We start from the raw sequence: 24,437 nt of genomic DNA on the forward strand, positions 1-24,437 counted from the left end.
CACTTATGTACTAAACAAAAATATGTGAGGTTTCACCAGAACATAACATATATATTCATCTTTCATATCTTGCTCTTTGAACCACATGAAAGAAATGATAAGCCAAACCTAAATTTTACAAATAGAATAATTAGTCAAAATTTACACAAAGATGAAAGCTGAGCTCAACCAAACAAATTCATTCTCAAGTTGCACAAAATGATATTGATCTTCTTATTGCTCCCCAAAGCTGTATACTATACAGTTTACACACAATTATCACACCGGTTAATGTTATACAACGCAACCACTCATCCACTCGACAAACCAAAGAAGAAGAAAAAAAGATGAAACCCCCAAAAAGATCACCAAAATATGTCAAAGCCCCAGAAAAAAAAAGTGGGGAAGAGAGAAAAATGACCAAAACTCTATAGTGTCAAATCCTATCATATTCTTTGTGTTGAGAGAAAATAAAGCTAAGTGCTGCTGTACACTTTGGATACACATTTTCGATACATGCCTCGACTTGTTATGTAGACTTCCATCTGCCTTCTGGAACATAGTGTATGCATCTGAAATAGAGCAATTTACATACTAAGGAATGGGAGAAATCTATGTAGAGAAGGAACAAGAACAAGATACATGGATTGATGGATATATGTAGGCATGAGTAGGATGTTGATTAAAGAACTTACATTTGTGATGATTTTATGTACTCAAGCTGAAGTCTGATCCTTTCTAATCCCAATCTTCCGTAGTTCCGCTAGGTGAGAAGCGATCTCCTGAATGAACTTCAGTGCCTCCTCACCATATTTGAGAGAAGTGATTGCTTGTTCAAGAAATTCTAGGACTGCCTCAAGTGCCTTCAATCTCTTATTCAGATTGGAAGCCAGGACCGATAGAGATGTTAAATCATTCGCTTGACAGGGCTGGGGGATCTCGTGTGGTGAACTATGTCCCGACAATGCAGGCACTTCATGTTGCTTGGACAAATCATTTTCTTCTTTCTTAATATTTTCTTCAGAGTGCTGTTCGGAATTCTGCAGATTTGACTTGCCAGCCCCATCTCCTCCGTTTTCAGAACAATTTCCTTTAGATGGATCCGTCTTTACCCCATTACTAGAGAACAAAGAAAGTGTCTTCTCCAACTTCTCCAAGCATTGCAAGATCTGTTTCTTCTCTACCTCAAAATCCTTCAGTGAGTTCTTTAAACTACCAGTTTTCTCATCACTGAGAAGCATCCCCGCTCCTCCATCTTTACTGTCTGTACAAGGCTTTCCAGCATCCGTATTTTTATGACTCTCTGCAAGGCTGCTAGGTACTGAATGATCAACCACAATATCCCTTGCCTGCATATCAGAAGTTGTCTCTCCCAGACACTCTAGCATTGATTCATTTGGGTACTTAATCCTGTAAAATTCTAGCTCCGCTTCTAGATCTTGTACTTCCTTCTCCTTTTCAGCAAGAAGGTCATCTATCTTATGCAGTGCTTCATTATCATACTCAGCTTGCTCTTCCATCATTCTTAGGGACTGAAGTGCTTCCATATGAAGTGCCGCCTTCTCCTCTTGCAGCCTTGTAATCATGGCCATTGCTTGATCTGAAGAAATCGCAGAAGCATTTCTTTCCTCCTCCAACTCCTTGTACAAAGAACTCAAAAGTTTCTTGTCATGCTCAACCTGTCGTTTTAATCGATCAAGCATACTCTCACCCTCAATTTCACTGACAGTGCTCCCATCAATAGACAACCCAGACTCATTTCTTTCTAGTGAGATCCTCTGTTGACGTATCTGCATCCCCATAGTTTTCAGATCACCACTATTTGTTGGACTGATAATTTCATTTGTTGATTGCTCAATCCCTCGATTGGCAGACAATTGTGACAACAGGATCTTCAAATCTTCAGTAACTCTTGAAGAGTCCTTTCCAATCCATTGTTCCGCAAGTACACCTGGCAATTGTCTTCCTTGACTACCAACAACGATCTTATAAGCATCACCGAGATCTAAAACATTAACCACTTGCTGATCAGTGTTGCTTGAAACTGGGTTTGTTTCTAAACGTACTTCAGATGTTTTAAGTGGCCTGACAGCTCTCTTGTGAAATTCCCCAGATTCTGCTACATATGCTTGATCAATTTCACGAGTTTCTGTAACATCTACTGCAACCAGAGACAACCATGAAGACTGTCAGCATAGATGCTTTGTGAATATGATTTTTACACATAAAGAGAAATAAAACATTGAATAGGAGAGGTCAAAATCTAATGCAAAAGGACAATACTATAACGAGGAAACTGAGTTTGCACTCACAGCTTCTCTTTGATACTTCAACTGGGGCTTCCATTGCCTTTGATGATGGAGAGGCATTCTCAAGTAGTGGTTCAGATAAGGCATGATAATCAGGTGTTCTTCTAGCTTCTTTCAAGTTAAGTTCCTCCAATCCATGACCATTAGTAACTGCAGATGCTACAGATGTACTACCTAGGGACTCTATACGATCTATTTGTGCCTGTGATACCAAAAGTGAGGGCTTGGACACAGATGGTGGATCTGTCAGTACTTGAGGAATAACATGAGGCTCAACAGCTTGAGCAGAGGAATCTTCCTTGGGACCATCCATTTCATGAGTCAGAGAACCTGCATAATCATCATCAGAGAAATGAACTTCCGATTCAGTATCTGAAGTGACCTTAAGCTCTGTGTATCCAACATGAGATAAAGCATGAAGCCTAATATCTCTCACACGAGCAGATGTATTACCATGGGACTCCATATTATCTAATGTCATCTCTGATGCTGAAACTAAGGTCTTGGACACTGAAGGTGGATCTATCAGAACCGGAGTAATAGTACGAGGTTCAACACCTTTTCCCTTTTCATGAATTGAAGCACTTGCATCCTCCCCGTCAGAAAAATGAACTTCTGATTCAGTGTCAGAACCTTTGAGCTCTGTGTATCCAACATGAGATAAAGGGAGCCCAGTATCTCTCAAATGAGAAGCTCTCAATGACCTAGATGATTTATCTTGTGCCTTCCTCAGTTCTTCAAGGTTTTGTCTAATAGCACCAGATAGGGGCTCAAGTTCAGCCTCAGACCCAAACAATTTAGAGTGAATCAACTTATGAGAATACCCCTCAGAAATTTGCGGCTCATTGCAACAAGAACAATGTGCTCTGCCGGAAAAGCAAACATATTGGCCCCCGAGTACTGGGTCCTCAATCTCATGGTCAGCCTTAGAATTAGGAGCTTCCCCCAACCTGCCCACCAATAACCTGTATGTCTCAGCATTGGATCTATTAATGGTTGCAAAAGAGAATAGGCAACTTTCACACATTCCATTAACATCTACAAGCTTGTTGTGTGCACGACAAAGAACTAAGGAAGAAATCTCTGACTTATGACTGCCGCAGATCAAGTCCCAATAATAACCTGGTTTTTCATTGCCCAAGACATGATCAAGTCTGGAGCACAGGAGGCATGGTGTTTGCAATCCCCAGTAATGAGCAAACTTTGTAATTACATATGAGAATATGGCATCCACAACGAGCATAAAAATCAGTAACCACTCGAGACTAGCTGACACCAATGCCGGACCCCAAGGAACTTTGTGATGATTAGTAGACATAGTCCCCGGGGCAGCCATGTGCCAGAGAACTTAGTAACTTCAAAAGGAGAAAATATGCTTGAAGACAACCTGCTAGTTCTTTTTATGAGGCACAGACGGGAGAATTTTATCCTGACTTTATTTAAACCCTATACACAACAGAACCTGGGAAAGAAAAAAGAAATTCTTGAAAAATAAGTAAGAATGTAGTCATGCATGTGAGGGTTGTACATGAAGAAATATCATTATCGAAATAAAAACGAACAACTCAAACAAAGTGAAATTGAATATGCAGAAGATTATGTCAAACTGAAATCAATACAATTTAAACTCATCCGAAAAACAGAACAGAGAAGTAAGTTACATTACCAAGTTCATACAAAATTAGTATTATACCAGAAGCTCAAAAAGCAATACTTTTACAAGAAATACAACCCCATTTCTCATAGAACCCTAATCTGATGAACCCCCCTAACATGCATACCAAAACAATATCTGATAAACCCAAGAACACCTCAGGGTCAACGCCATAGAAACCACACACATATAAACCATAAACCCTGACAAAGAAGCTAAACAAAAAGCCAACAAACCAGAGAAAACAACAAACTGAGAGACAACCCATCTTCCAAAATTCCAACATACGATCACTAAAGACAAAGACTCTTCCACATGAGCCAAAAAAAACAAAAACCAGATTATGATCACAACAAAACAAAACCAGAATCCAAATTCCATTACTTGGATGATCTCAAATCTCCATCACAACACCTAATTCAATCTAAAACAGAAACCCAATTCACCAATTAGCAGAACCACCAATCAAAGATTAAAAATTTGCATTAAAAAAATACAAGAACATAAAAAAAGATTGACAAAAATAGAAACTGACCTGATCAAGAAACCCAGAAAGGAGTGGAAAGAGTGATTGAAACAATTAATGACAAAAACGAAGATGGAATAATAATTGGGTTTGGTGGAGATTGAAGAAGATCAAACAACAATGACAACAACAAAAGCCCAACCGAAAGGTTGAAGCTTTACAACATCATAGGCACGTTGTATTTCACATTTTATGGATTTAAACAAATTCAAAAGTTGGAGTTGAAATAAATGCCGACAAAGACCAAAAGGTCGGCTGTTGATAAAACGACAACGATTTGGGGAAGTGACTCCATCTAAATAAAGCAAAAATGGAAATTAAGTATGGACAGCCAATCCAGCGAAGATTCCCGGGAAATTTGGTGTTGGTTAGTTGGTCTTGTTCTTCATTGGGCTTTGCTTTGTAGAACCATTTGGGCTCGCCAAGTCCCTAACTTTTCCCGTTAATTTTCCGACTAAACATTACTTGTGAAAAATGATGAGAAATGATGAATGAGAATAAAGTTCTAAAGTATCGGAATTTGATTAGGAAATTGAGGCCCTAAAGGGTAAGAGAATGAGAGAAGTTTTTTTTTATGTTTCGTTGAGAAGTTATTCTGATTCCATTTGTGTTGCTAAAAGTTTGAGAAATCATGCATTAGAATCGTATTTCTAACTTTCACACTGATTTTTTATTGATCAGACATGTTATGAATACAAAATTGTTTTTGGGTATAATTGGGGTTAGTAAGAAACCGTGAACTTTAACCTTGGATATGAGTGTATAGTAGTCTACTATGAGCTACAAAACCTAAATGTGCATATTTATCTTTGATTCGAGCATATATTTGCAATGAAGTTTTATCTAATTCAAGCATGTAGAATCCTCGAATCATACTATTTAAGAGCACTTAATGCGATAATTAAAAAAAAAAACTATTTTTTTACAATAATATTATTCTCGTATCATGTTTTAAGAGTCCGAAATTAGAGTTTAAAATCTCAGTACTGAAAACGTGACTAAAAACATCATGTCGAGATGGCCGGTCGACTTTGCCCGTTTCGGAGGTTCATTGTATTTAAAAGCAAAAGGTATTGTTTGTACGGATTTTATTCCTCTTTCGGGTGGATACCTTTCTATATAAAAGAAAGAAAATTAAAAAGTGAAGGAGAAAAACCAAAGTAGGCAAAAACATGGGGCAAAACAGTAATTGGCCACAGAAATTCCCAATCTGCTTGACCTAAATACCCCTTTTTCTCTCAAAGCCCTCAGACCTGTATTTCCCTTCTCAACCCTCACATACTCTTGCCTCTTCTGCCCCTCTAATTCCAATCTCTCTCTCCGTCTCCTTCTTGCCCTTCACCGATTTTCTCAACCCCCCCCCCCCCTTAACTCAATTACCCGCCAAAATTCCTCCACCTTCCCCTTTTCAAATTTCCCCTGTTTTCTTCTGCAACTAAAAAGTTCCCCCAATTCAAAGACCTCGACTTTCGACTCCGATCCGCCCTCTGCCGCTTTGGGACTTGGATTCCCGGAGTTTTGAGCGATACCCAGTTCGTCTTTTTTTGTGGGTTTGGTTGATTTGGGGGCGAATTTGTGGGATTCAATTGGGTATGGAGCTAGGGTTTCGAGGATTTCAGGTACCCAATTGGTTCAGTATTACTGTTTCAAGGTTTTGTTTTGTGGGTTTTGTTTGATTTTTTTTGTTTTGTTTCTGGGTGTGGTTTGATTGTTTGGTTTGGATCAGTTTTTTGATTGATTTGGTGGTTTTGATTTTGAGCCCTTTACTGGGATTGTCTACTGTTTTGTGTTGAATCAGCTTGTTTGGCTTCTGGTGTAAGTGTGAGGTTTGGTTTTGAATGGTGGGTAGGTCTTTGTTTTGCTCAAAGATTAGTGCTTTAGGTGCTTGGTTAAGATATAGAGCCATGAAAGTAGATTTCTTGGTTGAAGTTTTGAATTTTGTTTACGTGGCGATTTGGTTTTGTGTAGAGTGAGCATGATGATTTGAACTATCTGCGTTTTACTAGTCTTTTGGTTACTTGGGGACTGAAAGCTTACTTGAGACGATGTTGATGGTAGTGGGTGGATAACATGAGTGGTGGCTTATGCTTTACTAGAGTCTCGAATGTGAAGATAAAATTCCAGTTTCCTTTCTTTTCAAATTGTTCTCATCAGAAGGACATGGTGGTTGTTTTGGATTATTGTTTTTGATTTTGGATAATCTGAGTTGATGAATCACTTTTTGTTGAACATTGTTGTGGATTTGCAAATGTGCACATTGTAATGTGAATGTGATAAAAGAAGCTGAAAATGGATTACCTAGACACTGTTCATGATTTCTAGCTTTGTTTATGTTTTTCTGGTATTATTATAATGGTTGGTTTAGTAATAGATATTCTCTGTTCTTATTCCTCTGCCTGTTGGTATCCTTTTCTTTACAATCACATTGTTTCTGGTCAGGTTAGGCATTCCTATGTAAACTGGGTTGTTTGATAAGGGGAATGCAGAATTGAGAAGTGAACAGTTGTCTAAAATTGCAAAGGGTTTGTCTCGTTAAGTGTGTTTGTTATTATTTTTTTCAAGTAGACCTCTGATTTGTTTATCACTTTATCATTATTATTTCATCACATGGAGGTGTGTGCATTTTAGTGCTGATTGAGGCATTGGTTCTTATACTGACTGTAATTATTTTGTGTTGTAGGCATGCTTTAATACAGTTTAGAAGGCAGTGTTTCCAAGTATTAACTGGTAGTTGCTTTGAGAGGCGGTGTTTTCTTCTTTGTTGATTGATTCCATCAATGGCTAGCCATGATTTGATACTTGGACAAAATCCCAATATAGCACTTGGGCAGAATCAGCAGATACTGGGCCACAACCATAGCCTAGGCACTCATGACCATCATCTGGGCTCAGCACAGGCTCATGAGCATCACTTGGATATGGGAGATAACAGACATGACCTGGGTTTAGACCATCCTCATGACCACGAGTTGGGTTTAGAACAGGACCATGACCAAGATGGAGATGACGTTCACAGCTACAGACATGAAAATGAGTTAGGTATGGATCGGAAACCTGATCTGGATGACCATGGATTGTCTCTTCCTCCTCAGAACCATGACTTGGTTTTGGCTGAGAATAATGAGCTGGCTGTCTCAGACGACCAAGAACTTGAAGGAAATATGGAACTGGCCATGGAACAAAATCATGAAATGGGCATAGAATCTATGCATGATATGAGTATCCAGGACTCCCAGCTGGCACTTAGTCCCAATCCCGTACTTCAGGCTCGTATGGCTGTTGCAAATCCTCACTATGAGTTGGTAGTGGGGCAAGAGTTCCCTGATGTCAAGAGCTGCCGGAGAGCTTTGAGGGATACAGCTATTGCCTTACACTTTGAAATGCAGACTATTAAATCTGACAAGACTCGCTTCACTGCCAAGTGTGCCAGTGAGGGATGCCCATGGCGTATTCATGCTGCAAAGCTCCCAGGAGTTCCAACTTTCACAATCAGGACCATCCACGAGACTCATACATGTGGAGGAATTTATCATCTTGGTCATCAGCAAGCCTCCGTTCAATGGGTTGCAAATTCGGTGGAGCAACGGCTTAGAGAGAACCCTAATTACAAGCCAAAGGAGATACTGGAGGAAATTCACCGAGTTCATGGTATCACCTTATCCTACAAGCAAGCTTGGCGAGGCAAGGAGCGCATCATGGCAGCAATGCGTGGATCATTTGAAGAAGGGTATCGCTTGCTTCCAGAATATTGTGAACAGGTCAAACGAACAAACCCGGGGAGTATTGCATCTGTTTATGGAAACCCGAGTGATAACTGCTTCCAGCGTCTCTTTATATCATTTCAGGCATCAATTTATGGTTTCCTAAATGCTTGTCGGCCCCTCCTTGGGCTTGATAGGACATATCTGAAAAGTAAGTATCTGGGTACTTTGCTTCTTGCTACTGGTTTCGATGGAGATGGTGCTCTATTTCCTCTGGCATTTGGGGTTGTGGATGAGGAGAGTGATGATAATTGGATGTGGTTTCTTTCTGAGCTTCATAATCTGCTTGAGCTTAATTCGGAAAACATGCCTAGGCTTACAATTTTGTCAGACAGGCAGAAGGGCATTGTAGATGGAGTTGAAGTAAATTTTCCTACTGCTTTTCATGGATTTTGCATGCGTCACCTGAGTGATAGCTTTCGTAAGGAGTTTAATAATACAATGCTCGTTAATCTTTTATGGGAAGCTGCTCATGCTCTCACTGTAATTGAATTTGAAGCAAAAGTTTTAGAGATAGAAGAGATATCTCAAGATGCTGCATATTGGATCAGACGGATTCCACCTCGCTTATGGGCAACTGCTTATTTTGAGGGAACACGTTTTGGGCATTTGACAGCCAATATAGTTGAATCTTTAAATACTTGGATATTGGAGGCCTCTGGGCTTCCAATAATTCAGATGATGGAATGCATCAGAAGGCAGCTAATGACTTGGTTCAATGAACGTCGAGAGACCAGTATGCAATGGACATCGATACTTGTTCCTTCCGCAGAGAGGCGTGTTGCGGAGGCTCTTGAGCGTGGGCGCACTTATCAGGTACTTCGTGCTAATGAAGCTGAATTTGAAGTGATATCTCATGAAGGGACAAATATAGTGGACATTCGAAACCGTTGCTGCCTTTGTCGTGGCTGGCAGCTTTATGGTTTGCCATGTGCCCATGCTGTTGCAGCACTTTTATCTTGCAGGCAGCAAGTCCATCGATTTACTGAGAGCTGCTTCACAGTTGCAACCTATCGGAAGACATACTCACAAACAATACATCCAATTCCAGATAAATCCCTATGGGCAGAGGCATCAAGGATTGAGGGAGAAGATCCCAATGCAAGCAATGCTCTTTCTGAGGTTCTAATCAACCCTCCCAAGTCACTCCGGCCACCAGGTCGACCAAGAAAGAAGCGTGTTCGAGCAGAGGACCGTGGCCGAGTGAAGCGAGTTGTGCATTGTAGTCGCTGCAACCAAACAGGCCACTTCAGAACCACATGTGCAGCCCCCATATAGATGGTTTGGTAAGCAATTTGGGTATGTCCCTTTGTCCAAAAGAAATTTTCTAAGTAGTCTTTGTTAGTTAGATTGTCTAGTGCATGCTGATGCTGTATTAGTAGAGAATCCTATTATGTGTATCAAGCTCATAGTCTGCTATCCCCCTTTATGAATGTTATGAGCACCAATTATTTATTCAATTTCGAGGGTGAGATTTGTGATTGTAGCATTCAACTTTTAGAAGGAAATTGATAAGATTTGCAGTATTGAAATTAGAATATAGTTGGACTAGAGCTGAAAATAATTTGATGGTAAACTATTTTACTTTTTTCACTAAGCTCAAATAAAAAAAATAAAAAAAATTATCCTCTTGCGCAAAATCCTTGGCTTATTTATCCTTTTGTGCAATCTGCTGGCTTGAATGAGACTGTCATTTTTTCAAGGTCATAACCGATCAAGAAATTTGACTGAGCAAAGTTTCCGATAATACCACCATCACTAGCAACACCTTGCATTGCGAAGCAGAAAACCCCATCTTTTGGTGGAATGAAGGTCTGTGTTGGTGTTAACACCACATTAGCACCCCCCTTAAAATGCACCGTCAATATTGGCCCTTCGAGATTAATTTGAGTCTCGTAGCACAGCTGAGATCCCAAACTCGGGTCACCTGCAATGGGTGCCATTGCAATCTGGTTCTTTACTTCTGCCGCCAACCGGTCTTAGAGATCTTGTGGGATTAGTGTTGGCGGTGTTCCTGAGTCCAAGAACATGTTGCCTTCTAAAACTTGATCGACCTGAGGAATTAAAAGGCATAAGCTTATCTCTTATACTTATTCCTTCTAGTGTCACAAAATATGGGGTCTTGTCTTGATTATTCCTTTTATTATATTGAAGATTTTCCTTTTATATTTACTTGGGTTTGGTTTTGATTATTCTTGTTTAGGTTGATTATGGATTTATAAACCCTATGGGTAATGGATTTGTATTCTTGGTGTTCTGGGTATTCCTGGTATTTTGGAGTTAGAAAACCCTATGCCTAAGCTGATAATAACCTCAGGCATTGTGTGCCTATTTAATGAACCTTCGGGGTGCTTGTCAAGGACTTTCGACTTTGAGTCCTCTTAGAAACATAGCAAATTAAGCCATCGTTTGGATTTTCATGTTCGATCAATTACTCTATTTTTTGACCTAGCTATTAATTTTAAACCTTGCCATGGGAAACAGATTTTCTAACTGTTTCACTCACAAGGAAGCTTCAGATCGGTGGAGGGAGGAGGAAGAAGAAAACAAGCACCATGAGCAACGAGACAAGGTTTCAGTTGACAGAATCAGCGGCCTCCCAGATCGGTGCATTTATGAGGAGGAAGAGATCAAGCACCATGAGAAGAGAAATTAACAGTGCTGATTTAGCTGACAGAATCAGTACGTGATCTCCCAGATGATATTTTGCTTCTCATACTCTCATTCCTGCCTTTCAAATCCGTCGGCCAATTCAGTGTGTTATCTCGAAGATGGAGTCATGTATGGTCTTCCTATCCCATCTTTGACTTCTACGACATTTTTACTGGTAATGAAGCTCTTCATCACCAGACAAGAGCAAGGATCATAAACACAGTATTGGCTCGCCACGACGAAAACTATAATATAATGTGTTCACGCCTCAATATTCTCTTCCCAAGCGGCAGTTTAGGTCAATTTCGAAGGGTTGGGGAAGATCCAAACGATTCTTGTTTTGGTAGGGTTGAGGAGCTAGTACTGGACATCTCCTTGAGTAGTGAAAACACATCTGTTTTGCCTCGATGTCAACTTAAGTGACAATCATTAAGGAGTAGACGAGTAGTAGCTGTGGGAATTCAAAGGCATGGCTAGGGTTTACCTCTTCTTATGTCGTTTGGTCTTATCTCCTTTCACTTCAATCTTTGTCTCTAACTCGTATGGATTTCTTGGATAGTAGTCATAGTACTGGTGCTTTGGGTGTGGATTTATTTTCTGGTTCTTCATTCCCTTGTCTCGAAAAATTGAATATAAAGAGGTGCAGAGGAATGAGTGATCTCAAAATTTCTTGTCGAAACCTAAAAGATATATATACGTGTTTTTGATATGGGTTTAAAGAGTACGGACATCTCCGGAATGAGACTAGAGCGTATAGACATCTCGTTTTGTTTTGCAAATTGCATCAATGGAAGTTGGGTTAACATTTTCGGCCCGAATCTAAAATCCTTTGCTTGGATGGGTAATGGCATTACTGACAAGTTTTCGATCCGGAGCTTTCCTGCGCTCAAAAGGTCTAATTTTTTTTTTGCCCCACATTACAACGACGAAGATTTCTAATAACAGTGTACGTTGTCGATCTTTTTTCCTCTTCATCCCAAGTTGAAGAACTCACAATAGATTCTGACTTCCTCCGGATTCTATCAAAAATTTATTTTGAATTAGGTGGTCTGCCATTCTCATTCATGAAACTTAAGACCTTGGTAATTTTTCTCGGAGAAAGATATATCCCGGCCTGGGTTATAGCATGCCTATTTAAGAGCTCTCCTATAGTCCACAACCTCAGGATTAATCTTTGCATGTACTCTTTTGAAGAAAATGATGAGTGGAACGACTTGGATAACGCCAACTGCACTGAAGAGCAATACTGGGAGACTCGAGCTCGATATTTGAGCCCCTTTCTTAGTCACCTAAAGGTGGTCGACATTAACCTTGGCAACATGATCCCTGAGAATGCAGAGTTTTTCCTTAAATATGGAAGAGGCTTGCAAAAAGTGATTCTTAGATTTCGTAGGGGCAAAAGTACTCTACCTCCCAATTTGCTGAAGGATACCATTGCTTTAATGGAGGGTATCCCCCGGGCATCTGCCGATGTTGAAACTTGAAATCTCAACTTCTTGGTATTGAAGCTACTGGAAAGTTTTCTTTAAGGTACGTATCATGATAGACATGCACTTTGATCTGATTAGATGTGAAAATGAGAACTAAATTGCTAGCTAGATGGAGAGTATTCGATCTTTTCTTAATATAGAATTATAGATTATACTTCAATTCCATTGTTGTGAAATATTCTTAAGTTGTGAACAGATTTTTACGATTAAAACTTAACTAGTGGCATGGATTTTGTTACAAATGTTGTCAGTCATTTAGTGTTCTAGTTTATTGTCAAAGATCTACTTCAATTAATCTTCCGGCTAACAATGATATCTACTTAACCTAATTGATCATGGAACTTGACTCTCTAGATTTTCCTTCTTCAACTTGAAGCATCATATAGACTGGCAACATATAAATGCTGTTTGCCATATGTAATTGACCTAATAGTATTTGCCTGCATTAGAAAAATAAGAAAACAGAAATATACATATAAAAAAATGCACAAAGGTTAAGAACAATATATATATATATATATATATATGAACAATGTAAATATTTGGTCAACCACATCGTAATACATGACCTCAGAAAACATCAATTATCTTAATTAAGCTTAATACCTTTGCTAAGATCCATATTTAGTACATCAACATTGATCATAGCATTATTTCATCCACATATTTCACTGAGGCTCAACTACCTGGCTTCTCCTGCTTGCTCTCTTTAAAATTCTTTCTGCTTGCACTACTGGTTGTCTGTCTGATCTTAATCTTGACGCGTTTAATATAGTCTGAAAAAGCATCTTTAGTATGATCTTCATGCTTTGTATCATTCTGGCCATCTTCTTTGGAGTTGGGGGCATTCTGCTTATTCCCACCACCAACGTTCATCGTCATGGTCCTGATTTTAACCTTTGCTCGGCTAATGTAGTCAGAAAATCGATCATCGGTACCTAGTCCTGACTTTTGACCCCCTTGCTTACCATGTAGCTGGGAAGCATGATGTTGTCTCTTGTCAGTAGTGAACTGTTTTGCATTGGCTCCTTGGGAATCGTCAACTATTCTGTTTTGATTGTGGTCATGATGAGCTTTGTCAGCATGATCATGAGTCGGTAGTGAAGGTTTTGAGTGTTGTTGGGGGTGTGAGATGTGTTGATCATGATTTGCTTGGCAAGTACAGCAGCAACATGTAAATGCACCGAAAATTTTCGAACACGCTGCCATTGAAGTTTGGGAGAGATAAGAAGGAAAGCTAGTTCTTGTATGGGAAGAAGAAGGGGGTATTTATTATGGAAACGAGAGTACGTAGAACGATTAGAAAAGAAAAGTTCCAGCTTTTATTCTTTTCTTTCTTTGCTTGAGTGGAGTGTAAGAAAGAAACTAGAGAGAAAATTCAATAAGATTCTTTATAAAGTACTCTTTTTCTTATTTTCCAAGTGATATGATGTTTGGGATCATATTCCCTCTTGATCTGTCCTTATTTCTTCGCTAAATAGAATTCAACAAGCATAAATACTTCAAACAGCACAAAAGACTTGATGCTTTCCACCACTTTATACAACATGACAGCTTAGTTATATAAATACAACATGACAGCTTAGTTATATAAACCAACTAATTATATAAGAGCAGGAATCATAACTTTTGAAAGTTTGGAAGAATCATTACTTTTCTGGTGAAGGGAACCTTTTAAACTCCATTATATATAGCCAACAATATATGTTTATAATCGTGTTCTTTAAGGAATCGGGTTTACTAATTTCTATGATCTTTAAACCGTTTCCTGCTCAGTTTACCCTGGCCTCCAATATTGTTGTCATTATGATTGTTTCATGCAGGCTAGGGAAGGGTATATATGACTATATGAGGAGAAGGATTTAGATTTATTCTGATTGCTGAATGACATGTAATTTTTTGAGTTGTATAGAATAGGTTAGCTTCCACGATACAAAAGTATAAAGAGAGACTCCGACCAGCAGAAAGCATGAACTACAAAACTTCAGAAGAAGATGATCAACCAACCAATTGGAGTATATATCCTACGTTCACGCAATTCACATTAATTACAGATACAAACAAGGAACCGATATCTCTCACTATCAAGCGTGTAGTAAAAGAGTAAAACTCACGATACACCACAGAAGATACCATATTATTTAATGGGAAACATGCAGAACTAAGAACAGTGATACAAGGTAGTAAGCATTCAAGAACACACTAGGAAGATCAGTTTCTGGAAATCAATCACCAACACCAGCCTTATTCATCAAGACATTAAGCAGAACATGCATGTTGTCATGGTATTATTGTACATCAATATTTCTTTGCATGCACACTTTTAAAGCTCCATTTTGTGTTTGTCTGTACTTTCCTTACTCTCGTTTGAAGGAGATGATCTTTCTGCTTCCAATACTCGACGTTTTTCTGATCTTCATCTTAGCACGATTGATATAAACTGAAAATGTATCTTTGGTGCTATCTTCTTTCTGCGTATCATACACATCATCTGCGGATCCAGAGGCAATCTTTTCAATGCCAACACTTGACATAGCTCTGATCCTAATTTTTGCACGAGTAATGTAGTCAGAAAATGCATCATTGTAACCCTGCAGGCTTGCTGTCCTACCTCCTTTTGTAAGTTTTGCCTCTAATTTGGGCCGCTTTTGCTTCTCGTCAACTTTTAAATTGGCCCTGCGATTACTCGGCTCAGCGGCAACCTTGGTCTGCCTGAGGCTTGAGTTTCTCTTGCAGCGAAACTTGATTAGTTGGTGCCAATTTACAAACTGGACAGGTAATAGAAATACCGAAGATTTTCTTGCACACACACTTAGAGTTTGTACCATGCACGCTCCTCCTCATTGATAAGTAGGATTGAAATCAATTGAAACTGAGAATAATCAACCAAGAATTGCTTGGAGTGTTGAGAGACCTTTGAACCGTTTTGTAAGATGGGGTGATTAAGAATCTTGGGAGCATGTCCTATAGATTTTTGCTTGAAAACTAAAAAATATATGCAGAATTAATGAACTGAAGTGCTATATGGGACCATATTCTCAGTTTCTCTCCCCTTAATTTCTTATTGAAGTGGGATTCCAACAACAAACCTATATTACATGGTAGGTATTAGCTTTTATTTGGTAGAACTTCTCTAGGCATTATTATTATACATCCTATTGCAGCTTTTGTTTTAGAAAGCAATAATTCAGAACTTGATGTGATTGGTTTGTTATTTAGTTAAGGGCAATGATATAGGGCCTCAATGAGGCCTAAGACTTGTGGCCTCAAATCCTAGGTGTCATGTCATGTAAGCAAATTCAAATTTTATTTTCAATTTCACATAATAAATTTTGCCACATCATGCTATTGCAACACCAACTTTACCCTTTTAAATTTCCTTTTAGATGTTAGGGAATGAATCAATTACATTAAAAAATTAATTTAGGTGACAAAAAAAAGATAAGCTATTAATTATGTATTAACTTAAGAGATATGTCTACAAATTCTTTGACAAATATTTTTCTTCATTTAACTAAATTCTTTCCTATAATTTTTCTTTCCAAATAGCATCAATATAGTCAAGAAATAGGCATTAACTTTTCTTTTCAAATATTGATTAATTTCATCCAAAAAAATAGCATCAATAAATTGAATTTGGAAAATACATATGTCTAAATTAAGAGGTAAGAAAAAATTCCAGCCATTAATTATCATCTACAAATCTAAATATAAGGAAAAAAAACAAACAAAAAAATAATAAACTCAAAATATAACGTTCTATGAAGTTGCTTTATGAAGAAAATGAACATAAGAATACATATAATCATATGAATATGTATTTTTCACATTATATTTTCAAAATTTACAGGAACCCAACAAAAGTTGAATTCATATACATGTGTTATGCAAATCTATTGATCGAGTGTATGTGCAAATCTATTGACTGAATTACATGAATTTTTTTCTATTCTTGATTGAAGAAAAAAAAATTATTGTTTAAATCCATGAGAGTAATGAAAAGAAAAAATGAAAAAAAAGAAAAAAAAAACAAAATAATTTTTGTTTAGAAGAAAACCAAAGTAACTTAGATTCATTAGATTTTGAAATGATAAGATTGTCTTTTTCTCAAGAATTACATGTCATGATTTGACAAATTGATGATGTGTGTAGGTGACATGGCATGACACCTAAGATTGAGGCCACAAATTTTAGGCCTCATTGAGGCCACAAATCATTTTCTGCCTTTAGTTAACTAAATGTTATTTTTTGCATGTTTTACAACACCCACAAGGAAACACCAAACATAAAATATAAAGCAAACATGGAAAATATTTCAGTCATGGATTAGGCAGGCTTCCTTACAAGCAAGGCCGGCCCTGAGGGCTGCCGACTGAGGCGGCTGCCTTAGGCCACCGGCTTCCGGCGGGCCTCCGTCAGTTTTTTATATATATCTAAATATAGATTTCAACAAAGGTTATATATTTTTCTTCACACAAGGTGCATGATGGGCTGTTGTAGTTCAGTTGGTAGGTAATCTAGTGGCTTGCATTTATGAGCCACCCCATCCAGGTTCGATTTTTGAGCTTGTTCAATTCACTTTGCTTTTTTTATTTTTATTCTTTATTCTGGTTCACCTTACTACTCTTTTATTTATTTATTTTTTTGGTTTCTTTTGGTATAATCACCTTTAATTCCTTTTCTTTGTTGCTAATGTATATGAGTTTAATTTATTTTATCCCTTATAATTTAAGAAAACAAATATAGATGTAACAAAATACTATATGAAAATTAAATTTTATTATTGAATAAAACAAATTTGGTTGATCGAACACTATTCATGAGGCCACATTTTATTTATTCGCCTCAGACCTCTACAATGTCAGGACCGGCCCTGCTTACAAGAATACTATGAATTATTATATAATAAAAGATAACTAAATCAAGAGGTCCCGACTCCCCCGTGAACCTACAAAAGCAAAACCTGGATGAGTAGAATAATTCCGACTATATCTCAGGGTAATGGGCGTGTCCCTGTAGAAAGGCAGCAATAGTCGCTGGTCCATAATTGGTTGCATTGGACCTCCCACATGACCTCTGCAGCTGGATCAAACAATTGCTCAGTCTCATTGTCAATGCCACTTCTACAACAACCATCTACAACTTCCTCTAGAGTTTCCATGGCCATTGATAGGTGGTTGGATGTATCAGCCAAACTCACAAAGACTTCAGTTCGTTGTTGAACCACCTCATCGAGAAGAGCCAATTGATTATATTTGGGAGAAGGGAAGTCAGGGAACTACTAGATGGAGCACCAAATGGTATTTGGGAAGCGTATCTCAACAAGGATGCTAAGAGCACAACATGTTTCATCAGCTATATATGTAGAGGGTATCACTTGTCAAATTCTAAAGGAGAATTCCGATAATCCGTTGCCAGTTCACTTGCACAACAAGTATGGGTGGTGGTGTACCCAAACTCTTTCCTTGATTAAATTCTGAAGTATGCTTTCATATTCTTCTTGAATCTCGAGTATATTTTTGTGTCACCAAAATTGGCTCTAGCAGAAGTTCAAATAATCTTCCAAGAGTCCTTATAATAGCGACTTTCACAAGGTTAATTTGGAAAATTCTATAATACATACCTATATGCATGTCACACACATTTACAAATTTGTTATCGGAGTAGTAACACGAGTCATATTTTGTGTAATCTTAATTCTATTAATGGTAATTACACCACTTATCACATTGTTACAAGTTTTTGAACAAATTTGTTGTGAATGTTGTAATTTTGGTTTAATTATATGTAAATAGTGTAAATGAATATGGTAATTTTGTTCTTAATGTTGTAATTTTGATTCATAATTGTAATTTTTGTTCAAGTAGATGTAAAATAAGTGTATGATAAACATCACAGTACCATAGCTTGTCTCGATTAATTTCATTCACGTTAGCATTTAGGGCATTGACCAGAGGCATGAGTTTGTACCAGGAAGGGCCTTGCAAAATTGAGCCAATGGCGACAGTGGCGGCCTCTCTCTGCCTCCAATCTTGTTTTCTAATGTTGTCCTTAACAAATTTACTGTACATATGCCACAACATCGTCCCCAACTGTTCCGGACACTCAAGCAAGAGGATCCAGCAATGGCAACATTCCAGGCCCCTTGTTTGTACTGATTTCTTCCTGCTTAACAAGTGTCCCCAGTAACAAAGTAGCCAGACCTTCAGGGAGTGCTTTCTTGATATTGTCAACCTCCTTGTGACGACACATCGCTCCAAAACTTAATGGCTTCAACTCCGCTTCAAGCACTGCTCCATCTCCATTTTCCCTCGATCACCGCCTTTTCGGTGAGGCTGACAATGTCTTGGACGAAAAGAAGAGACAAATTCTGATAGTAAGTGGGAGATAGTGAAAGCAAAGACGAAAATGCTGCCTTGCATGTTCTTCACTTCATCATCATCATTAGTCGATGTTGCAGCAAGAGAGAGCAACAAACTTGCAAGTCTCCAAAGATCGTTCGGCTTCATTCATTGCATTTAACACAAATTGGGTGAGGATGTGGCGACGGTGGGGGTGGTGCGAGGGAAATGAGGATGTGGCGGTGGAAGGAACTCGGGAAGTCATGGACGATGTCGGGCCTGGTGGGCCTCTTCATTCCCTTTATTAGCTAGGCTGGAGTTTGGGCTTGGATTGGACCTATGGGCTCTCCAATGTATATTTTAGTTGTGTTTATTTACGTTAATAAGTAACTACTTTTTTTTTTTTTTGGTAATGTTAAGTGTGTCCAGGTTCCTATTGATTTCTTTTCCCCCCAATTATCTGTACTTTCACTGACGAGCATATAGTCTGTACTTTCACCCCAATTATAGTTTCTTCTAAATTAAGATGTAATCAGAGATCGGAATTCTGTGATGCTCCTTAGTGACTTGGTTGCTGTGGTTTATTTGCACATGTATTGCATCACTTTACTGCATGCATCGTGAAACACACATTGTTTATTCATTTTGAAATTCCATTTCCACTGCAGGGACAACAAAGATTAGGAACCTGGATGCAAACATTGGCTCGTTGAAGGTGAAACTTGGGGAAGAGGACTTGAAAGAAGTTTCTGGTGCTGTACCACTCGACCAAGTCGCTGGTGATAGAACTTATTGAACCCAGAGCCATATTCATTAAAGCTTGTCGAATGGGAACAGCATTTTTGCACTGTATTCACTCATGTGTGCTCCAAAAAAGTACAATTTCATTGCAAACCAACATCAGAATATTATGGATACAAAGAATGGAACAGCATCACAATTCCTTTTTATTTATTTTTTAGCAAACCTCAACAGAACGAGGTTAATTTATTGAATTAATGGAAATTGCAACAAACTTACCCCTCGAAGACAACAAACAGGTAAGGGGAAGACAACAAACTTACCCCTCGAAAATTAGGAAGACCTAAACGATCTCGAGCACAAAAAGAAATTGCAAGGTGTGGTATCGAGTCCCACCAAATCATCACAATTCCTTATTACAAGCCGTCATCTTTTTTTTTTTTTTTTTTTTTGTTGTTGTTGCAAGCTAGCCTCAACAAAGCGAGGAATTTATTGAAGAAAAGAGAGACACAAAAGTAATGAGAGTGAGGAGGACAAGTAAACCAAATCCTCAAATAAAACAGAATGACCGTCATCTATGTTGGCTTCTTCTGGTTGCATTGCTTGCTAGCTTTTGGTGGTGTATCTGCAAACTGCCAAAGGCAGGGCAGGCAATAGTCCGGTAATCTGTAACCTGCCGCTGCGTTGATAGGTATTGTCTCAGATATCTCTTTTATATCTTCTTTAGATAGCTTCACTTTGAAGGAACCAACATTAGCATCAATATGTTTAGTCTTGGTTGTGCCTATAAAAACAAAAGAAGAGTTCAGTCTGTTGAGCTTTAACGGTGAATGAAGAAAGGTCTAGTGACTATTCATCAAGGTACATTTGCCTTAGTCTAATGCAAATAATATATGTACCATTAGGGAAAGAAGAAGGAAGGAAAAGAAATAGGCACACACCAAATATAGGTACAACACCAGGCACATAGCAGACATCGGGTTGATTAACGATCCACGCAAGTGCGAGTTGTGCAGGGGTGCATCCATATTTTTCAGCCAAGTTCAATATTTTACCCTGAAGGATCTTATTTTTCTTGAGGTTGTCTCCTTGACAACGAGGAATTGAACGCTGATAACAAATATTTGCCACCAAATGAACATAAGCAGCAACATAGGAAATTAAAAAATTGCAGGCTGAATCAGCCGATATACAAAATCTGTAACATAGGTTACCAGAAAGCGATCTTCAGGTAGACCATCTATAGCTAAAAATCCACGACCAAGGGGGTGGTATGGCACTATCCCAATTTCAAGTTCCCTATGTTCCAACAAACAGAATACAGAGAGGGACTTAACTTTAGTGTAAGTGTACATATCACAACACCTATGTGTTATGTAAACCTCCACCTCAACTAAGTAAAGGTTATGGTAAGCTCTAATAAGGACTTGATAAACATTGACAACCAAACCGTAAGTATATGGAATACAAATCAGATTGAACACCAATTCGCAAAATTACAATTAAATGGAAGCATATACACGTCCCACATTAAGCACTGTGAGATGAGGTTACCTGCAAAGTGGGACGAATACTTGCTCAATTTCGCGAGTCCAAAGAGACCACTCCATTTGTATAGCCGTAATGGGATGAACTGCATGTGCCCTCCTAATTGTTTCTGGACTAGCTTCAGATAATCCAATGTATTTTATCTTCCCTTCTTCCACCAACTTCTTTAGTTCCCCCATCTACAAAATAGAAACGTATAATTCAAAATCTAAAAATTTGTGATATATGACCGAATAAATAATGGAATACATTAATATTGCAGTTAAAAGAGGGCTTACAGTGTCCTCTATTGGGACTGATGTGTCTACGCGATGTTGATAGTAAAGATCAATGTAGTCAACATCAAGGCGCTTTAGGCTAGCCTCGCAACAGGAGCGGACATACTCAGGAGTCCCATTAACTATCCTAGTTTCATCAGGCTCAATTCTTACAATGCCAAACTTTGTAGCCAACTGAACTTGGTCTCTAGGCAACTGCTTCAATGCCTGAAATAATTGTAAAATACTAAGTTTAAGAGAACGCATCAAACATTGAATCTTTTAATTAAATGCATGGTATGTAATGGCGCTACCTTTCCAACCAAAACTTCATTGGCATGTGGTCCATAGAGATCTGCTGTATCAAAGAATGTTATTCCTTTATCGAATGCGTGCTTGATCAATGATAATGCAAACTCTTCACTGATTAGAGCTTCGCTGTATGTCCCAGTAAGCCGTCTACACCCAAATCCCAGCTTGGAAACCTGCATGCAAACGTTTGCCAACAATTCATTATGCTAAGCTAGATTTGTTCTTGGTACGTAACTTGCTATTGACACTTGAAAATCAAGAATCTGAAATGAATTTCACCTCAAATCCCTGACTTCCCAGTTGCACTCTCGGAACTTTAATTCCCTCAACCTCAGCCATTTTTCTTTTTATTCTTCTTCTTTTCTTTCTTTCTTGTGGAAATCAGGATGAGTAGATGAGCAAAAGCAGTTTAACGTTATTGGTATTAATACAACAAACTATAGAGACCTCGATAGCTAGTAGACAATGAATCTGTGATTGTGTGGTTATAGACCCAAGGCTTGGGAAGACAACAAGGTCTGTCTTGTTTTTCTTCAATTGCTTGTGAAGTTGTTGCAGATGATATATAGTAGAGCCAAGGCCTGGGAAGGCAACAAGGTCTGTCTTGTCTTGTTTTTCTGCAGCTGCTTGGGAAGTTGTTGCTGCAGATATTAGGTAGTAGAGCCAAGGCTTGGGAAGGCAACAAGGTCGATCTGTCTTGTTTTTCTGCAGCTGCTCGTGAAGTTGTTAAATTGTTGCTACAGGTACTAGGTAGTAGAGCCAAGGCTTGGGAAGGCATCAGTTTGTCTTGCTTTCCAGCAAGTTGTTGCTGCATGTGCTAGGTGGCTTGAGAAGGCAACAAGGTCTTCTTTTTCTTCAAATGCTTGGGAAAGATTGTGGCCGTTGAGGAATGGACGCATTTGTTGAAGCCTAATGAAGTAGTTGGTTTCAGTGAGCTTGAGAAAATGAGCAACATTTGGACCGGGGAGGGAGGACTCTGTGCTAGCCATAGAGAATAAGGAGATGGAGAGAGTTGAAAAAAAAAAAATTCTCCTTAGAAGCTTTGCAGCTCCGGTACCATGAGGAATTTGAGAAGTGAATGAATTTCATTCATTGTACGTACGGTTTCTTTTTTTTTTCTTTTCTTTTTTTTGAGAAGAACTCATTGTACGTATGTTGAGTACAGTAAGTACTAGATACAATCAAACTGTAAAGTCTATCTATATAACTGATCGACTCTATCTATATTAAGTAAATTAAAGATGACGTATAACATATTGATATCAGGCTATCAGCTAAGACTTATCACGTATAGCTTGTACACTTGCAATAGAAGGACTCTGCACAGCAAGAGTTGTGGAGCTTGTACACTAGCAATGGAAGCAGGACTCCTGCATTATTTTCTCTAGGTAACGACTGATTTGAACTGCAAATAATGCGTTCAAGTACTCATTATAACATGCATGGGAGAAACTAAGATTATTTTATCAGAAAGGAAGTGAGAAACTATATGTCATTTTGAGCACAATTAAGGAGATGTTCATGCACACTAAAGCAGCCATTAGAAACGCAGTTGTAAAGCGGATTGAGATTAGCAAAACGCTAGAGATAGAGTGAAGTAGCCCTAGGATTATGAATCTATGATTCCTGAAAGTCAAGTCCGACCCAGAAACCCTATCTGAAAAAGCTTCGAGTTAGGCAGCCAAAAAAAAAAAAAAGCTCTGTTGTTATATTTCCCAAAAAATTAAAAAAGAAAAATTAAAAAAAAGTTTATCCAATAGTTTACTAGCCTCATACTTTGATAAGAACCTCAACAGAAACCAATTTGCTAAACTATGCACCAAATTAATGCAGGTGACGACATGTTTGTACTTAATTCGCATTAATCTGCTCCAATGAACTTTCAATTTGATTGCAAACCAAAATCAGAATTAATGTTACCGATACAAAGATGCAGCAGCATCGCAGACTGTCATCTATGATACGAATAAAGGCTTCTTTTAGTTGCATTGCTAGCTTTTGGTGGTGTATTTGCAAACTTCCAAGAGCAGAGAGTAAGACTATAGGTCATAGGATAGTCGATTCCATGTCGCTGCATTGATGGGTATCATATCAGATATCTCCTGTATATACACCTTCTTTAGTGAGTTTCACTATGAAGGAACCGACATTAGCGTGCACCAATATTTTCAGTCTTAGTAGTTGTCCCTACAAAAATTAACAAGTAGAGTTCGGTATATTGAACTATTACAATATTCATCAAGTTACAGTCCCTTGATATATTTCGTTCGGAACATAAATTAGTCTAGTGCAAATAGTCTAATTTAGAATAAGATGAACTAAGGAGAGGTAAACACGCACGCGCCAGGGATATATAGGTACCATATGATTACCTTGATGAACAATCAAGGCAAGTGCGAATTGTGCAGGGGTGCTTCCATGTTTCTAGTCAAGTATTACTTTACCATATAGAATCTTGTTTTCAAGACACCCTTGACAACGAGGAAGTGATTGCTGATGACAAATTGAGCGGCCATCAAATGAACTAGCTTACTCTCATAGCAAGAGGAAATTAACAAATTGCAGCTGTCTTTACGGTTTTCTTTATCATATAATAACTAAACAGACAGAAAGAGATACACAGTCTTTAACATAGGTTACCAGAAAACTATTTGCAGGCAAACTTTCCATCATTGCCTTGCTAGTGAAAAATCCACGATCAAGAGGGCTGATGTCGTCACTATCCCAATTTCAAGTGCTATAGTCTATGAATTTCGAGAAAAAATTGCACATTCATTAAGTTAAAAAAAAAACACTTTCCCAAGAGGAGGATCTCTATAACCAAAACAAATTGTGTCACGACATTGTTAAGCAGCGAAGCATACATT

General features: G+C 38.3%; 4 protein-coding genes across 6 annotated transcripts; 1 reads left to right on the forward strand and 3 right to left on the reverse strand.

The window, feature by feature from the left end:
* Positions 1–189: 189 nt before the first annotated feature.
* Positions 190–4,737, reverse strand: LOC133721991 (myosin-binding protein 1-like). 2 transcript variants are annotated; one of them, XM_062148777.1, is made up of 5 exons: positions 4,478–4,737; positions 2,742–3,750; positions 2,292–2,618; positions 675–2,140; positions 190–551 (listed from the first exon to the last, which is right to left on the reverse strand). In XM_062148777.1, exons 2-4 carry the CDS (start codon positions 3,622–3,624, stop codon positions 696–698), a joined length of 2,655 nt encoding a protein of 884 aa, XP_062004761.1. In that variant the 5' UTR covers positions 3,625–3,750; positions 4,478–4,737; the 3' UTR covers positions 190–551; positions 675–695. The 2 variants fall into 2 exon arrangements, with proteins under 2 accessions (XP_062004761.1, XP_062004760.1); XM_062148776.1 differs by having other exon boundaries at positions 2,292–3,750.
* A 961-nt stretch (positions 4,738–5,698) lies between these two features.
* Positions 5,699–9,715, forward strand: LOC133720763 (uncharacterized). 2 transcript variants are annotated; one of them, XM_062147235.1, is made up of 3 exons: positions 5,699–6,087; positions 6,908–6,990; positions 7,149–9,715. In XM_062147235.1, the coding sequence occupies exon 3, from the start codon at positions 7,246–7,248 to the stop codon at positions 9,505–9,507; it is 2,262 nt and encodes a 753-aa protein (XP_062003219.1). In that variant the 5' UTR covers positions 5,699–6,087; positions 6,908–6,990; positions 7,149–7,245; the 3' UTR covers positions 9,508–9,715. The 2 variants fall into 2 exon arrangements, with proteins under 2 accessions (XP_062003219.1, XP_062003218.1); XM_062147234.1 differs by lacking the exon at positions 6,908–6,990 and having other exon boundaries at positions 5,700–6,087.
* Positions 9,716–12,865: 3,150 nt separating this feature from the next.
* Positions 12,866–13,644, reverse strand: LOC133721732 (uncharacterized). Its single transcript, XM_062148424.1, has one exon. It carries the CDS (start codon positions 13,578–13,580, stop codon positions 13,050–13,052), a length of 531 nt encoding a protein of 176 aa, XP_062004408.1. The 5' UTR covers positions 13,581–13,644; the 3' UTR covers positions 12,866–13,049.
* A 6,384-nt stretch (positions 13,645–20,028) lies between these two features.
* LOC133720907 (probable aldo-keto reductase 1) lies at positions 20,029–21,909 on the reverse strand. The gene is made up of 7 exons (XM_062147390.1): positions 21,850–21,909; positions 21,573–21,743; positions 21,280–21,486; positions 21,008–21,180; positions 20,668–20,752; positions 20,395–20,563; positions 20,029–20,237 (listed from the first exon to the last, which is right to left on the reverse strand). The coding sequence occupies exons 1-7, from the start codon at positions 21,907–21,909 to the stop codon at positions 20,029–20,031; spliced, it is 1,074 nt and encodes a 357-aa protein (XP_062003374.1).
* Positions 21,910–24,437: the final 2,528 nt, after the last annotated feature.

This window comes from Rosa rugosa, chromosome 7 (genome assembly GCF_958449725.1).
Source record: "Rosa rugosa chromosome 7, drRosRugo1.1, whole genome shotgun sequence".
NCBI lineage: Eukaryota > Viridiplantae > Streptophyta > Magnoliopsida > Rosales > Rosaceae > Rosa > Rosa rugosa.